The sequence below is a fragment of the Heptranchias perlo genome, unplaced genomic scaffold (genome assembly GCF_035084215.1).
Source record: "Heptranchias perlo isolate sHepPer1 unplaced genomic scaffold, sHepPer1.hap1 HAP1_SCAFFOLD_463, whole genome shotgun sequence".
In the NCBI taxonomy this organism is placed as follows: Eukaryota; Metazoa; Chordata; class Chondrichthyes; order Hexanchiformes; family Hexanchidae; genus Heptranchias; species Heptranchias perlo.
Genome location: NW_027139477.1, coordinates 165,896 through 183,491, shown reverse-complemented (window position 1 = coordinate 183,491; position 17,596 = coordinate 165,896). Strand labels below are relative to the sequence as shown.

Here is a 17,596-nt window from a genome sequence, read left to right as displayed (position 1 = left end):
TGGGGGAGAGGGAGGGAGGGAGGGGGAGAGGGAGGGAGGGAAGGGGAGAGGGAGGGAAGGGGAGAGGGAGGGAGGGGGAGAGGGAGAGAGAGAGGGAGAGAGAGAGAGGGAGGGAGGGGGAGAGGGAGGGAGGGGGAGAGGGAGGGAGGGGGAGAGGGAGGGAGGGAGGGGGAGGGAGGGAGGGGGAGGGAGAGAGAGAGGGAGGGAGAGAGAGAGGGGGAGAGGGAGGGAGAGGGAGGGAGGGAGGGAGGGGGAGAGGGAGGGGGAGGGAGGGAGAGGGGAGGGGGAGGGGGGAGGGGAATGGGGGGACGGGGAGGGGGGAGGGGAAGGGGGGGAGAGTGAGAGAGAGGGGGGAGGGGAGGGAGAGTGAGAGAGAGGGGGGAGGGGAGGGAGAGTGAGAGAGAGGGGGGAGGGAGGGAGAGGGGGGAGGGAGGGAGAGGGGGGGGGAGAGTGAGAGAGAGGGGGGAGGGGAAGGGGGGAGAGTGAGAGAGAGGGGGGAGGGGAGGGAGAGTGAGAGAGAGGGGGGAGCGGGAGGGGAAGGGGGGGAGAGGGGAGGGGGAGGGGGAGGGGAATGGGGGGACGGGGAGGGGGGAGGGGAAGGGGGGGAGAGTGAGAGTGAGGGGGGAGGGGAGGGAGAGTGAGAGAGAGGGGGGAGGGGAGGGAGAGTGAGAGAGAGGGGGGAGGGAGGGAGAGGGGGGGGGAGAGTGAGAGAGAGGGGGGAGGGGAAGGGGGGAGAGTGAGAGAGAGGGGGGAGGGGAGGGAGAGTGAGAGAGAGGGGGGAGGGGAGGAGAGGGGGGAGGAGAGGGGGGAGGGGAGGGAGGGGGGGGAGGGAGAGAGAGAGGGGGAGGAGAGAGGGAGGGGGGGAGAGGGAGAGAGAGAGAGGGGGGAGGGGGGAGAGAGAGGGAGGGAGGGAGGGGGGGGAGAGGGAGGGGGGGGAGAGGGAGGGAGGGAGGGGGAGGAGAGAGAGAGAGAGAGAGGGGGAGAGGGAGGGAGAGAGAGGGAGGGGGAGAGGGAGGGAGAGAGAGAGGGAGGGAGAGAGAGAGAGGGAGAGAGAGAGGGAGGGGGAGAGGGAGAGAGAGAGGGAGGGAGAGAGAGAGGCGGGGGAGGGGAAAGGGGGTGGGTGTGGGGGGGGGAAGGGGGTAGGTGTGGGGGGAGGGGGGGTAGGGGGTGAGAGAGAGGGGGGGGGAGAGAGAGAGGGGGGGGAGAGAGAGAGAGGGGGGGGAGTGACCTTGTTCCCCATTCAGTCCGACCATGTCTGATTTGTATTTCACTCCATTTCCCCCCTTGGTTCCATTTCCTTTAATCCCCTCACCCAACAAAAATCCATCAATCTCAGTTTTGAAATTTTCAATTGACCCCCGGCCTCCCCCTTTTCCGGGGGAGAGAGTTCCAGATTCCCACTCCCCTTTGTGTGAAGAAATGCTTCCTGACATCACCCCTGAACGGCCGGGCTCTAATTTTAAGATTATTCCCCCTTGTTCTGGACTCCCCCCACCAGAGGAAATAGTTTCTCTCTATCGACCCGATCAAATCCTTTAATCATCTTAAACCCCTCGATTCGATCACCCCTTAATCTTCTACACTCGAGGGAATACAAGCCTCGTCTCTGCAACCTGTCCTCGTAATTTAACCCTTTTAGCCCCGGTATTATTCTGGTGAATTTGCACTGCACCCCCTCCGAGGCCGATATATCCTTCCTGAGGGGACGGTGCCCAGAACTGGACGCAGTGTCTCCAGATGGGGTCTGACCAGAGCTCTGTCCAGCTGTAATATAACTTCCACCTCTTTGTATTCCAGCCCTCGAGATAAAGGCCAACGTTCCATTATCCTTTTTAATGATCTTTTTGTACCTTTCCACCATTGGGAGGGTGGTGTGGGGAGGGAGCTGTGGGGGACAGTTCCGGGCTGGAGCCAGGGTGTAACCTCTCTGTTTCCCCTCCCCCAGGTGACCGACTCCTCCGGCCACATCCTGTACTCTAAGGAGGAGGCGACTAAGGGCAAATTCGCCTTCACCACTGACGACTACGACATGTTCGAGATCTGCTTCGAGAGCCGCCTGCCCCCGGGTGAGTGAGTCCGAGGGGGGGGTCCTGGGGTACGGGGAGGGCTCGGGCAGAAATAATAATAAAAGTGAAAATAGCTCACTGATAAGAAAAAGGGATGAGAACAAAGTCCAGGTCACAAATAGTGTCACAGGTAATATAAATACTTCAGGTTCATAAAAAAAATAGAGGAAATAATAAAATAACTGATTAAAAAATAATACAGCAGTGATGAAAAACAAGTGTGATATTTTTAAGAAGTGAGAAAAACAGCATCAGAACCTACGAATTAAGAGCAGGAGTAGGCCATTCGGCCCCTCTGCCATTTGATAAGATCAAGGCTGATCCGATTGTGACCTCAACCCTACTTTCCTGTCCATCTACTGAAACCTTTGACTCCCATTTTAATCGGGAATCTATCTAACTCAGCCTTAAAAATATTCACTGACCCTGCCTCCACCGCTCTCTGGGGAAGGGAGTTCCACAGACTCACCACCCTCTGAGAGAAAAAAATTCTCCTCATCTCCGTCTTATATGGGAGACCATTTATTTTTAAACTGTGGTCCCCTAGTTCCCCATAAGGGGAAACATCCTCTCAGCATCTGCCCCTTCGAGTCTCCTCAGGATCTTATATGTTTCAATAAGATCACCTCTCATTCTTCTAAACTCCAGTGTGTACAGGCCCAACTTGTCCAACCTTTCCTCATAAGATCACCCCCTCATCCCAGGAATCAGTCGAGTGAACTTTCTCTGAACCGCCTCCAAAGCAATTATGTCCTTAAATAAGGAGACCAAAACTGCACACAGTATATTCTAGATGTGGTCTAGTAGGTCTGTTGCCCAAATAAGAGTTCTATACACAAGTGCAGATAGCATAAGGAATAAAACAAGTGAATCAGACAGTTAAAACAAGTATAAAAGGACTGTTAGCAACATAGCTGCCAGACTGGGCCTGCAGCAGGTGGTGAGCAAACCAACACGAGGGAAAAACCTACTTGACTTTGCCCTCACCAATCTACCTGTCACAGATGTCATGACAGTCCATGACAGTATTGGTAGGAGTGACCACCGCACAGTCCTCGTGGAGACGAAGTCCTGAGGACACCATCCAACGTGTTGTGTGGCACTATCACCATGCTAAATGGGATAGATTCAGAACAGATCTCGCAGCTCAAAACTGGGCATCCATGAGGTGCTGTGGGCCATCATCAGCAGCAGATTTGTATTCCAGCACAATCTGTAACCTCATGGCCCGACATTTTCCTCACTCTACCATTACCAACAAGCCAGGGGATCAACCCTGGTTCAATGAGGATTGTAGAAGAGCATGCCAGGAGCACCAGACGTATCTAAAAATGAGGTGCCAACCTGGTGAAGCTACAACACAGGACTACATGCATGGTAAACAGTGGAAGCAACATGCTATAGACAGAGTTAACCGATTCCACAACCAACGGATCAGATCAAAGCTCTGTAGTCCTGCCACATCCAGTCGTGAATGGTGGTGGACAATTAAACAACTAACGGAAGGAGGAGGCTCTGTAAACATCCCCATCCTCAATGATGGCGGAGTCCAGCACGTGAGTGCAAAAACAAGGCTGAAGCGTTTGCAACCATCTTCAGCCAGAAGTGCCAAGTGGATGATCCATCTCGGCCTCCTCCCGATATCCCCACCATCACAGAAGCCAGTCTTCAGCCAATTTGATTCACTCCACGTGATATCAAGAAACAAGATTGGGAGTGTTAAGAACCTAGTCCCTCTCTACAACTCCTCCCCTCGCCTCCAGTGCTTCAATATCCTTTCTGTAGTGTGGGTCTCTCAAGTCATCAATGGATTTACTACATCTTTGTCCGGTCTTACAGACCGTCTCTCTCTCTCTCTCTCCCTGCCCAGATCGCCAAGGCGGAGAAGCTGAAGCCACTTGAGGTGGAGCTGCGACGATTGGAGGATCTGTCAGAGTCGATCGTCAATGACTTTGCCGACATGAAGCAGCGAGAGGAAGAGATGAGGGACACCAATGGTAGGAGCACCCAGCACAGGCTTCAGTCTGCAACACCCGCCCCTTCTCCACTTACTGCTCTCGGTCTCGGGGACCCTGTCTCGTTCCTCGGTCAGCGTCACTCACCCCTCCGAGTCAGAAGTTTGTGGGTTTTAGCTCCCTCCACCTCCCGGGACATAAGCCCCTCTCCCCTTCTCTCCCCCATAGCACGAGCCTCAGCTTCATACGGTTATCCAGTCGTCCTGTGAAAGATGCAGTGGGCTCTGCTTCGGGCACTTTGTGGCAAAGCATCCCTTGCCCCAACTGCTCTCCACTAGCCCTCGGAGTAAAGAGGGGTGGTCTAGGGCTTGGGTACCAGGGGCCAGGGGTTAAAAGGACTGCAGGACTGATCCCCAGTGTCAAAGGGACTTAGTTTTTTTAAAAAAACGTACATTTATTTCGCCCCTTCCACGACCTCGGGACGTCCCAGATCACTTTATAGCCAATAATGTACTATTTTGAAGTGTAGTCACTGTTGCAATTTAGGAAACGGGCAGCCAATTTCCGCACAGCAAGATCCCACAAACAGCGTTGTGATAATGACCAGATAATCTGTGTTTTAGTGGCGTTGGTTGAGGGATAAATATTGGCCAGAACACCCAGGGGAGAATTCTGCTCTTCTCCCATTAGTGGCCGTGGGATCTTTTACGTCCACCTGAGAGGGGCAGGCAGGGACTCAGTTTAACGTCTCATCCGAAAGACGGCACCTCCGACAGTGCGGCACTCCCTCAGTACTGCACTGGGAGTGTCGGCCTGGATGAGGTGCTCGAGTCTCTGGAGTGGGGCTCGAACCCACCATCTTCTGACAAGGGGGCCTTGTAGAGGCAGATAAGATTCTGCATATTTTCATTCCAAGTTTGACTGCAGGATAAGGGAAGGTGTGTACAAACTGGGGCGAGTGTGGGCAGGATGGAACACCCGGAGGGGAGGCTCTCAGTAGGGTAGCGGAGGGAAAACACAGAGTCCTTTCATGGGCCGTTAGATGGGGTGCTCCATGGGCTGGAGGCCTCCACTCATCTAAACCAGGGAGTTGGAGTCAGAGGGCTGGGACCTTTCTACACCAGAGGGCAGAGTTGTGGAATAAGTTTTTGGGGAAGGACGGTATAAACGGGGTCCAGAGACAGAAGGGATCATTTGAAGCCCCTGGGATTAAAGGGACAGTGGCTGCATGGTTACAAAATTGGCTAAGGGACAGAGAGTAGTGGTGAACAGTTGTTTTTCAGACTGGAGGGAAATATACAGTGGTGTTCCCCAGGGGTCAGTATTAGGACCATTGCTCTTTTTGATATATATTAATGACTTGCACTTGGGTATTCAGGGTATTTCAAACTTTGCAGATGATACGAAACTCGGAAATGTAATAAACAATGTGGAGGATAGTAACAGACTTCAGGAGGACATAGACTGGTGGAATGGGCAGACACATGGCAGATGAAATTTAACACAGAAGTGGGAAGTGATGCATTTTGGCAGGAAGAATGAGGAGAGGCAATATAAACTAAATGGTACAATTTTAAAGGGAATGCAGGAACAGAGAGACCTGGGGAGTGCACAGACACAAATCCTTGAAGGTGACAAATTGAGAAGGCTGTTAAAAAAAGCATACAGGATCCTGGGCTTTATTAATAGAGGCATCGAGTACGAAAGCAAGGAAGTTATACTGAACCTTTATAAAACACTGGTTAGGCCTCAGCTGGAGTATTGTGTCCAATTCTGGGCACCACACTTTAGGAAGGATGTCAAGGCCTTGGAGAGGGTGCAGAGGAGATTTACTAGAATGGTACCAGGGATGAGGGATTTCAGTGATGTCGAGAAACTGGGATTGTTCTCTTTAGAGCAGAGAAGGTTACGGGGAGATTTAATAGAGGTGTTCAAAATTATGAAGAGTTTTAATAGATTAAATAAGGAGAAACTATTTCCAGTGGCAGAAGGGTCGGTAACCAGAGGACACAGATTTAAGGTAATTGGCAAAAGAACCAGATGGCGATGAGGGTTTTATTTTACGCAGCGAGTTATGACCTGGAATGCGCTGCCTGAAGCAGATTTAATAATAACTTTCAAAAGGGAATTGGATAAACACTGAAAGGAAACATTTGCAGGGCTATGGGGAAAGGGCAGGGGAGTGGGACTAATGGGACAGCTTTTTCAAAGAGCCAGCACAGGCACGATGGGCCGAGAGGCCTCCTGTGCTGTAAGATTCCAGGTGGTGGGATTGACCTGTTAGAAAGGGACAGGGTGTCAGTTGTGGACAGAGTGACGCTCCCATGAAAGGCCTGCCATGTCCCTGCTCTCACCTGAGTTGTTTAGCGAGAGAGGATCCAGGATGGGGATTCGGGGGAGGGAGTGACCCCAGGCATCGACCAAAGGCCAGACTCGGAGCAGCAGTGACCCAGGAGCAGGGAAACGGTGCTCGGGGCAGCAAGGTGAAAGGAAGAGGGAGGGCTGCCTTCAGTGAAGTGATCTTAGTGCAGATTGAATCCACTCCTCCAACATGTTTGATGAGCCCCTCTCCCTCCCTCCCTCCGTGCAGAGTCCACCAGTGCTCGTGTCCTGTATTTCAGCATCTTCTCCATGTGCTGCCTCGTCGGCCTGGCCACCTGGCAGGTCTTCTACCTGCGACGCTTCTTCAAAGCCAAGAAGCTCATTGAGTAACGACGATGTGTGTGTGTGTGTGTAAAACGTTGGCCCGTGTGTGTGTGTGTCTGTGCCTGGAGAGTGTTCAGTGGGTGGGGTTAATTTACAATAATGTCTCTTTATATTAAATGGGGTGCTTTGAATGTTTAAACTGTAGGTTGTGTTTTAATTCGTAGCATTGCAGTCAGTAATTGGCCCCCGGTCGGTGTTTCAGACCAGTCTGAGGGAGTCCTGGAAACAATCAGTATCCTCAGACATTCCCTGGATCAGGAGGTGGGACCAATAGTGTTCGCTGCCCTGAGCTTTCGATGATTGATTGATTGTTTTCGGAAGGTACTGGGATTAATTCCACCCGGCCCCGTTGCTCCCCAGGAGAGAGAGAGACAAACGTCCGAACTTCTTTGGGAAAAATCTGACGTTTGTAGAAGTTCCTCTCCAACTCATTTGCCAGTGTGATGCTGCACAGTGTCGAGTGGATTCCTGGAGGAATGCTGCAGGGAGGGAGAGTGCACTGGGGGCTGCATTTCCTTCACTGTGTTGGACTTCACCTGATGGTCATCAGGCAGAGCTGGTGACAGCCGCTCCACCCTGACCCCGCTGCACCTTGAACCTCATAGGATCTTACAGCACAGGAGGAGGCCGTTCGGCCCATCGTGCCTGTGCCGGCTCTTTGAAACAGCTGTCCAATTAGTCCCACTCCCCCCTGCTCTTTCCCCGCGGTCCTGCAGATTTCTCCCCTTCAAATATTTGTCCAGTTCCCTTTTGAAAGTTATTACTCAATCTGCCTCCACCGCCCTTTCAGGCCGCGCATTCCAGATCAGAACAACTCGCTGCGTAAAGAGAGAATTCTCCTCCTCTCCCATCTGGATCTTTCGAAAATTACAGTAAATCTGTGTCCTCTGATCGAACCTTGCTCCCCTCTAACCCTCGCCCCCCCCTCGACTCCCCCCGGGCCTGCCCCTCGATTCCCCCCGGGCCTGCCCCTCGATTCCCCCCAGGCCTGCCCCTCGCCCCCCGGGCCTGCCCCTCGCCCCCCGGGCCTGCCCCTCGATCCCCGGGCCTACCCCTCAATCCCCCCCCAGGCCTGGCCCCTCGCACCCCCACCTTAGGCTAACATTCTGCGGGCCGCGATTATCCCCGCTATCAAACCTCGCATCATCCGAGGGCCCCCGGTGGTCCTGCTCCCCCTGGGTGAGGCCACAGCAGCTCGACTGGTTATTTAAGGCAGGGCCGTGTCCTTGTGACAGTCAGTCCAGAATAGTTTCAGTGAGCAAAATGGGGTTCACTTTTCCCCTCTGTGTTGATCCACCAGCACCAAGTTAAATGGCTGCATCAAACACTCTGTGAGAATGTGATGTGAGGGTTCTGGACTGTTTTGACAATGAATCCGGGTGGGTAATTTGGGGCCTGTATCTGACATTGGAGACTCCAGTTTGATCAGTGCCCGTTCACAGTCTGTCCAACACCCTGATTTAAATGTGCTGCTCGTGTGAAGGTTGCCAGTCAGACCTGCTGTGTGATGCCCATCTTGACCAGGGGCTTTACGTGCTTTTAATAAGTTCTCTGCCGCGAGCAAGTGCAGCTCTCCTCGTGTCTTTCAACACCGCATGGCGTGGGCCCACTGCAGGCCCAGGGGAGGTGCGGAGCCCGAGCAGTTCGACCCTCGGAGGTTCGAGGCAGGGACAGAGTGAAACTTGGACCGTTTGGGCGGCTCAAACTTTGAAAACTCGCCTCTCCTCCTCCTGCTCCCTGCGTGAGTGGCCAGAGACTGCGGCCTCTCCCTGTCCCTGTCTAAACCATTCCAGTCTTTGGGAATCTTTACAAACTCATTCCAAGAATAAAATTAATTTTCAACTGAAAGCTGGAGTCGGGAGTGTGTTGTGTCAGAACAGGGCTTGGAATTTAATCCGGAGAAGTGTGAGGTAATGCATTTGGGACCGGCAAATAAGGCAAGGGAGCACACAATAAATGGGAGGATACTGAAAGGTGTAGAAGAAGTGAGGGACCTTGGAATACATGTCCACAGATCCCTGAAGGTCGCAGGACAGGTAGATAAGGTGGTTAACAAGGCAAATGGAATTCTTTCCTTTATTAGACACGGCATAGAATATAAGACCAGGGAGGTTATGCTGGAACTGTATAAAACAATGGTTCGGCCCACAACTTGAGTACTGTGTACAGTTCTGGTCACCACATTACAGGAAGGGTGTAATTGCACTAGAGAGGGTACAGGGGAGATTTACGAGGATGTTGCCAGGACTGGATAATTTTAGCTATGAAGAAAGATTGGATAGGCTGGGATTGTTCTCTTTGAAACTGAGGAGGCTGAGGATTGATTTAATTGAGGTGTACAAATTTATGTGTGGCCGAGATAGGCTGGACAGGAAGGACCGATTTCCCTTAGCAGAGAGGTCAACAAACAAGGAGCAGGGCATAGATTTAAAGTGATTGGTGGAAGGATTATTGAGGAGCTGAGAAATCATTTTTCACCCAGAGGCTGGTAGGTGTCTGGAACTCACTGCCTGAAAGGGTGGTAGAGGCAGAAACCCTCAACTCATTTAAAAGGTACCCGGATATGCACCTGAAGTGCCGTGACCGACAAGGCTATGGACCAAGTGCTGGAAACTGGGATTAGGCTGGGTGGCTCATTTTCGGCTGGCGCGGACACAATGGACTGAGTGGCCTCCTTCTGTGCTGTAAATTTTCTATGATTCTAATTAACACTAAGCAGGGTAGTTCAGGGATCATGAGAACACTACTGAAGAAAAGTAACTGCTGGGAACCAAGCAATGTGTCCTTGTAAACCACAGATTAGGGAAGTTCCAGCTTCAGGAACAGAGATGGATCACAACAGGGTATAAAAGTGAGGGGATACTGAAGTAAGGGGCAGTTGGGACTGGAGACACCGGAGATCAAGCTCAGGGAGTCCGTGGTTCCATCCAGAGGGCTGATCTCGTCTACACGGGGGATTTGCATGTTTACTCTGGTATGGGAGAGGAAAGAGAATTTGCTCATATATTTCTTAATGAGGTATTAAAGTTGCTGACTCTCAGACTTGTTAATTAATAAGACAATGCATTATTTAGAACCTTCCATCCCTAAGTCTCTCTGCTGCTCTACTTTTAAACTTTGACCATTTAGTTTACATTTCATCTCATTTTTCTTCCTCTCAAAATGCATCACGTCACATTTCTTTGCATTAAATTTCACCTGGCCCATTTACTAACCCGTGGACGTCACAATGAAGTCACTGACTCCTCTTCACAGTTCCCCACGCTGCCAATTTTGGCGTCATCTGGAGATTTTCACCTTGTGTCCCACATACCCAAGCTCAGATCATTCTCTATATTGAGGTTAGCAATGGTCCAAACACTGACCCTGGGGGACACCACTGTTTACATCCCTCCAGTCTGGAGAACATCCATTAACCACTACTCTCTGTTTTCTGCCCTTTACACAACTTCCTATCCACACTGCCTCATTCCTTTTAATGCGGTAAGTACTAATTTTATCAACAAGCCTCCTGTCCGGCATCTTACCAAACACCCTTTCACAATCAATGTTGACTACATTCCCTTTATCAGTGGACTTGAGTTATCTCAAATGATCCATGTTGGCTGTTCTTAATTAATGTGTTTTTCTAACAAATGTTGAAATGTTTGCTCCACCTCATCTAGTTTGATCTGTTTCAAGACGCAACAGAAAGGTCGAGTTGTCTCCTGGAGTTTAAGATAAATTAGGATTTAAAAATTATGTTTCAGACAATGAGGGACATCTGGGTTGAAACCCGCCCATTCGGTGCCACAACTCCCGCCCCTCACACACTCCGATTCGTTGGAGGACCAACTCACCCTGTCACCCCTCCAGTCAATTTGCGCTCCTCCTATTGGTCCGGAACTCTCCTTAATCACCAGGGCGGGATTAGTGGTGAGACTGACATCCTGAGGTGCAGTTCGAAAATAAACCTGAATTGAACCCGTCGGTTGCAACATTTAAAAAAACGAATTTAATAAAAGTTACCAAAAAATATTTTCTGGAGTTCACCAAAGTGGTGGAGCGTCTGCGCTGTGTGTTTGTGCCGGTTTCAATGACACGAAGAGCTGGGGTTTCAGTTTATTTTATTTTCCTTGGTCCAAACGCGCTCTTCCTGCTTCCAATGTTTTTGTTTTTCGGCCTGATATTAAGATCATCAATGGCGGTCGCATCACCCAGCATGCAGCGCGGTTCAGATTGTGCCCTATCTGAATCAATGGAGCCCAGCACGCAGGCGCAGTAGTGACTCATTATCGGTCAGTGTGTCCTGAGCATGCGCGGCCAGTCGAGGCTGCGGGAGGAGCGCGTTCGGTGCAGGTCAGAGGATCGGAGCAAGAGGCTCAATAAACCCCGGGGCCCGGGTCCGGGCTCAGGCCCAGGCTCAGGCTTTACAAACCCCGAGTGCGGCCCCAGACCCGAATATAAAACAGTGAACATTATCCCCCCCTCACTACCCGCCGGGAAATGAAGGGGAAATGGGGATCGGTCAGGGAGCGTCTGTAAATGAAGGGGAAATGGGGATCGGTCAGGGAGCGTCTGTAAATGAAGGAGAAATGGTGATCGGTCAGGGAGCGTCTGTAAATGAAGGAGAAATGGTGATCTCCATATCTTCAGTCATCCAGGGAGCTCTCGCTTTGGATGCTGTTCCTTTCCTCCTCGTGGGAATCTGTCTACTTTGCACCCAAACCCACTCCTCCTTGAAGGCCTCCCACTGTTCAATTACTGTTCTGCCTGACAATTTTTGATACCAATCCACCTGGACAAGATCCCTTTTGAACTCACTGGAATTTGCCTTCCTCCAGTTAAGAATTTTCACATTTGACTGTCCCCTGTCCTTTTCCATAACTGTTCTAAACCTAATGAGATTATGATCACTGCTGCCCCACTGAAACATGCTCCACCTGCCCCACTTCATTCTCCACACCGAGCCCACTGCTGTACTCACATTCACTCTCTCACACTCACACTCACACTCTCTCTCACACCCTTTCACTTATGGTTTAGGGCCACTGAAAGATGATGCGATGGATTCGGATTTCAGCACAGGGAGGAGGGAGAGTGTGTGGGACGGGGATTTACAGCTTTGAGTAATGAGAGAGGAAATAGTGTTCCATAGAAAGTAGAGCTATCTGATCTGAATTTCTATCCTGTAATTACAGTGATAACTTTTATAAACTCCTTTTACAGGGGAGGATTTGCAGAGGGAAACTCAAACCAAAGATCACGTCAAGATCTGACAGAGTCACTCGATTCATCAGGACCTGAATATCATCGGCCTTTGAATGTGGAAGGAGAAATGTTTGTCTGTTCTGTCTGTGGGAGAAGATTTCAAACATCAGTGTGAGTGGAAAAGCACCGACACATACACACCCGAGTGAGAGTGTTCCAGTGCACTGACTGTGGAAAGTGCTTTAACCAGTTACACAGCCAGAAAAAACATCGCACCGTTCACAGAGGGGAGAAATCATACACGTGTTCTGTGTGTGGACGAGGTTTCAACTGATCGTCCAACCTGGAGAGACACAAGGTCACCCGGACCATGGAGAAACCGTGGAAATGTGGGGACTGTGGGAAGGGATTCAATTCCCCCTCCAGGCTGGAAATTCATCGACACAGTCACACTGGGGAGAGGCCGTTCACCTGCTCCGTGTGTGGGAAGGGATTCGCTCAGTTATCCAACCTGCTGACACACCAGCGAGTTCACTCTGATGAGAGACCTTTTAAATGTTCTGACTGTGAGATGAGGTTTAAAAGCAAAATTAATCTGCTGATACACCAACGCACTCACACGGGGGAGAGGCCGTTCACCTGCTCCGTGTGTGGGAAGGGATTCACTCAGTCATCCACCCTGTTGACACACCAGCGAGTTCACACTGGGGAGAGACCTTTTAAATGTTCTGACTGTGAGAAAAGGTTTAAATGCAAAAGGAATCTGCTGACACACCAATGTACCCACACTGGGGAGAGGCCGTTCTCCTGCTCCGTGTGTGGGAAGGGATTCACTCAGTCATCCACCCTGTTGACACACCAGCGAGTTCACACTGGGGAGAGCCCGTTCACCTGCTCCGTGTGTGGGAAGGGATTCACTCAGTCATCCCTCCTCCTGACACACCAGCGAGTTCACACTGGAGAGAGGCCGTTCACCTGCTCCATGTGTGGGAAGGGATTCACTCGATCATCCCACCTCCTGACACACCAGCGAGTTCACTCTGATGAGAGATCTTTTAAATGTTCTGACTGTGAGAAGAGTTTTAAAAGCAAAAGTAATCTGCTGACACACCAACGCACTCACACTGGGGAGAGACCGTTCATCTGCTCTGTGTGTGGGAAGGGATTCACTCGCTCATCTGAGCTTCTGACACACCAGCGAGTTCACACTGGGGAGAGGCCTTTTAAATGTTCTGACTGTGAGAAGAGGTTTAAAAGCAAAATTGAACTGCTGAAACACCAACGCACTCACACTGGGGAGAGGCCGTTCATCTGCTCTGTGTGTGGGAAGGGATTCACTCAGTCATCTCACCTCCTGACACACCAGCGAGTTCACACTAATGAGAGACCTTTTAAATGTTCTGACTGTGAGAAGAGGTTTAAAAGCAAAATTGAACTGCTGAGACACCAACGTACCCACACTGGGGAGAGGCCGTTCATCTGCACCGTGTGTGGGAAGAGATTCACTCAGTCATCCATCCTGCTGACACACCAGCGAGTTCACTCCGATGAGAGACCTTTTAAATGTTCTGACTGTGAGAAGAGGTTTAAAAGCAAATTTAATCTGCTGACACACCAACGCACTCACACTGGGGAGAGGCCGTTCACCTGCTCAGTGTGTGGGAAGGGATTCGCTTGGTCATCAAACCTTCTGAAACACCAGCGAGTTCACACTGAGAGACCTTTAAATGTTCTGACTGTGGGAAGAGATGTAAAATCAGAAACGAACTGCTGAGACATCGACGCACTCACACTGGGGAGAGACTTTTCACCTGCTCCGTGTGTGGGAAGAGATTCACTTGATCATCTCACCTTCTGAAACATTAACTTGTTCACACTATTGAGTGACCTTTTAATCCAGTGACTGTGAGAAGAGCTTTAAAAGCAGAAATGAACTGCTGACACATCAACGCATGCCCATTGGTTGAGAGACTGTTCACCTGCTCCGTGTGTGGGAAGGGATTCACTCAGTCATCACACGTGCTGAGACACCAGCGAGTTCACGAAATGAGCAGGTCCAACGAGCCGGTCTGTAACACAGGCCAATGACTCAGTGCAGCTTGTTACCCAGTCACTGGGCTCCGTTATAGCCTCTCCTGTCAGTGACACACAAAGAGAAATTGTAAATCTGAAACAGAAAGAGATAATGTATAACACTTCATATCAACCACCAGTTTTTCCCTCTTTCCGGCTTTTAAAACAATCTGTTTCACAGTTTGTCAAACCCGAAACAGCCTCTGGGATTTGCTGATTGAGAATTTCAGTGGAAATTGGGACCGTCATTAAGTATCAGAACAAATATCCCCGCTGAGGTTTCGGGGTTGTTACTGGTTTATTTATATCAGTGAGTGACCAATTTTAAACTAGGTGAGGGTCGAAACCTACGGTAAGAGCCTGGGATAGACAAGAGATTCTTCAATGTATCAAGTTAAATTACACTGATTCCACCAACACGACATCACATCCCTCAAACATTGTTACCTGTTACTGTATAAAACTGGTGAGGGTGGAAATGGGAAATAACTGAAAAAAACTTCATTGTATCAAAGTTAATTCTGATCATTATTATTATACAAACATTCTACAGCCTATCCCTTAAAAAGGACCCAATATCAAACCAGTCCCCAGTCCTTGGGCCTGTGCCTATGTTGTGATTTGCACCCGCTTCTGACTGACTTGGTATCAGACGCACTCCCGTCAACAGTAAACGGATGGAGCCGGATCCATAAGAGAAAAATGAGGACCGAGCTCCGCAGTTCTCCCAGAGTGCGGGAGGCGGAGTAACAGCAGCAGACAGAGAGATCTCTCTAAACCAGCCGCTGCTGCCGGAGAGAAGCGAGTCCCGTTCCGAGCCGTGTCTGTCAGGCGCCCGCTGACCCTCTCTTCACTGAAGGGGACCGATTCAGCACCAACTCACACACCCACCATTGGATCATTGAATCACCTTCAACACCTGAATTACATCACCACTTAATCCTCTATACACGAGGAAATACAAACCTTGTCCACACAACTTGCCCTCATAATGTTACCATTTTAGCCCCGGTATCATTCTGGTCTTTCTGCGCTGCACCTCCTGCAAGGCCAATATATCCTTCCTGAGGTCTGGTGCCCAGGACTGAATGCCGTACTCTAAATGTGGCCTTAACAGAGTTTATAGAATTCCCTTGAGATAAAGGCCGACATTCCATTAGCCATTTTAATTATTTTTTGCACCTGTCTGCCAACTCTTCGTGATTTCCCGAAGGATCTCTGCTCACCCACAGTTCCTGGCTTCTCACCATTTTGAAAATACTCTGATTTATCTTGCTTCGGGCCAAAGTGGATGGCCTCACATTTCCCCAGATTGAAACTTTGAACAGTCTGGGGCTCTTTTGTATCGAAAATAGAAGTCCTGATATGGGACTTTAAGATTATGCAAGGGTTTGATAGGTCAGATGTAGATAAGGTGTTTGTACTTTTGGGAGTGGGGACGTCAGAACTTCGGGCCATGAATATAATAGTCATCAATAAATCCAATCTGGCATTCAAGAGAAACATATTTATCCAGAGAGTCGTTAGAATGTGCAGCTCGCTCCCACAAGGAGTAGTTAATGCGAATCGCATGGATGCATTTACGGTGAAGCTGGATAAACACATGGAGGAGAAAGGAATATTCGGGTTTGCTCATCGGGTTAGATGAAGAGGGGTTGGAGGAGGCTCGTCTGCAGCATAAACACCGGTATAGTCTAGTTGGGCCGAATTGCCTGTTTCTGTGATGTACATTCGATGTAATTCTATGTAAGCTCCATCTGACACAGTTTTACCAACTCACTGAATCTCTCAATTTCCCTTTATAACTTTATGCTCCCATCTACACTACTCACTGCACCACCTAACTTGGTGTCGTCAACAAACCTGGATATACCGCTCTCTATTCCTTTATCTGCCTCATTTATACAGATCCCTGGGGGACACCACTAATCAAATCCTGTCAATTTGAGTACATACCCATTAACCCTACTCTCTGTCTCCTACCTCCAAACCAACTCCCTCCCCATGTCAATGGGTTGCTATAAATTCCACGTGCTCTCATTTCTGTTCACAGTCTCTGATGCTAAACCTTAACGAATGTCTCTGGAAGTCAATATACACATAACACCCATAGACACTCCATTATTTACCACGTTAGTTACATCTTCAAAACGGTCAACTAGTTTCGTTAGACTTGACTTACACTTTACAAATCCATGCTGGCTCTCTCTGATCAATTCATGTTTATCCAAGTGCTCAGTCATTCTTTCGCTAATAACAGATACTGGTAACTTCCCCACAACAGACGTCAGACTAATAGGTCTATAATTTCCTGTTTTATCTCTCCTACCCTTCATATAAAACAGAATGACATTGGCAATTTTTTCAATCCATGGAACAATTCCTGAATCAAGAGAGTTTTGAACGATCATGACTAAAGCATGTACAATTTCCTCACCTATTCCCCTTCGTCCCCTGGGATGGTCACCATCAGGTCCTGGAGATTTGTTTATCTTTAGTCTAATTGTTTTCTCCAATACCATTATTTTACTTACACTGAATCCCCTTGATTTATTTTCAGTTTTCCTCGTGTCTCTGGTTTATTATCCTCATGCTTTTCTGTGAGTATCAGCAACTCTGCCATTTCCTGATTTTCAATTACAATATCACCTCCATCTGTCTTTAAGGGCCCACGTTATTCTTAGTCACCCTTCTTTCTCTTAATATACGTGTAAAAACCTTGAAAGTTGTCCTTAATTTCACTCACAAGTTTTTCTCGTTTTCCCTCTTTGCTCCTCTTACGATTTTTTTTTAGTTTCAGCACCACAATAAACAACACTTCGCTGTGAAATTTGCTCAATTAGTTCTTCAGTGTCAGAGCGAGAATTGTCCATCCCGAATTTATTTAAAGTAACAAACAGAAGCACAAATATTCATTCGTCTATCAAAGCACTGATGGACACAGAAAGATAAACACAGCTTGAAACGCAGTCAGTATCGGGATTCACAGGGAAACGGGCAAGTGAAACAGACAAAGATAAAACAGTCTGAACCCCCAACAGAATGTGACGTGTAGCTGATAGATATTAATGAGAGGAGGTGGGAAACAGTACCATGACTTGGCTCCGTGGCTTAGTTGGTTAAAGCACCTGTCTAGTAAACAGGAGATTCTGGGTTCAACTCCCAGCGGTGCCTTTGTGTAATTCATGGTGTTTAGTGAATTTGAGAAGCACACAGTGCTGTGTTTTGTTCAGGATCCAACACGGAACTGATCAGGAGGTCTCTTCAAAAATGCCTTTTCATTATGCAGACAGCCCTCTCATAGAATGTGTCCATGATACGTTCTTGTTTCTGGGCTCGTTAAGGTCGGGGTATAATTCTCGATTCGAGGTTCATACCCTGGAGAAGCCCTAATTTGGAACTAGACTTTTGATCCTTGAACTGCGGTTCAGACTTTTGCAAAGAGAGAAAAGAAGTCCCCAAATCACTCCACCTGAATCTCACGCGGTCTCGGAAGAAGTTCAGTTCAAACAACCAGGACTTTAAAGGCACCTCAATGACCTGCACTTTCATTGAACGAGCTTTGCTTCCAATTGCATTCGACCTTGAAACCGCTCTGGGCTTTCA

At 49.3% G+C, this 17,596-nt stretch overlaps 1 protein-coding gene and 1 non-coding gene across 3 annotated transcripts; both read left to right on the top strand.

Moving 5' to 3' along the window:
• Positions 1 to 1,929: 1,929 nt before the first annotated feature.
• LOC137313288 (zinc finger protein 84-like) lies at positions 1,930 to 16,820 on the top strand. 2 transcript variants are annotated; one of them, XM_067979415.1, is made up of 3 exons: positions 1,930 to 2,066; positions 3,937 to 4,063; positions 11,936 to 16,820. In XM_067979415.1, the coding sequence occupies exon 3, from the start codon at positions 12,288 to 12,290 to the stop codon at positions 13,689 to 13,691; it is 1,404 nt and encodes a 467-aa protein (XP_067835516.1). In that variant the 5' UTR covers positions 1,930 to 2,066; positions 3,937 to 4,063; positions 11,936 to 12,287; the 3' UTR covers positions 13,692 to 16,820. The 2 variants fall into 2 exon arrangements, 1 of the variants encoding a protein (XP_067835516.1); XR_010961022.1 differs by lacking the exon at positions 11,936 to 16,820 and adding an exon at positions 6,612 to 6,866 and having other exon boundaries at positions 1,938 to 2,066.
• Positions 16,821 to 17,090: 270 nt separating this feature from the next.
• On the top strand, positions 17,091 to 17,164 carry trnat-agu (transfer RNA threonine (anticodon AGU)). The gene has a single exon. It is a non-coding gene; the product is annotated as a tRNA-Thr (tRNA).
• The last annotated feature ends 432 nt before the right edge of the window (positions 17,165 to 17,596 follow it).

Coding starts and splice junctions, on each gene's coding strand:
- LOC137313288 (XM_067979415.1), top strand. CDS start 12,288: ATGGAGAAACCGTGGAAATGTGGGGACTGTGGGAAGGGATTCAATTCC.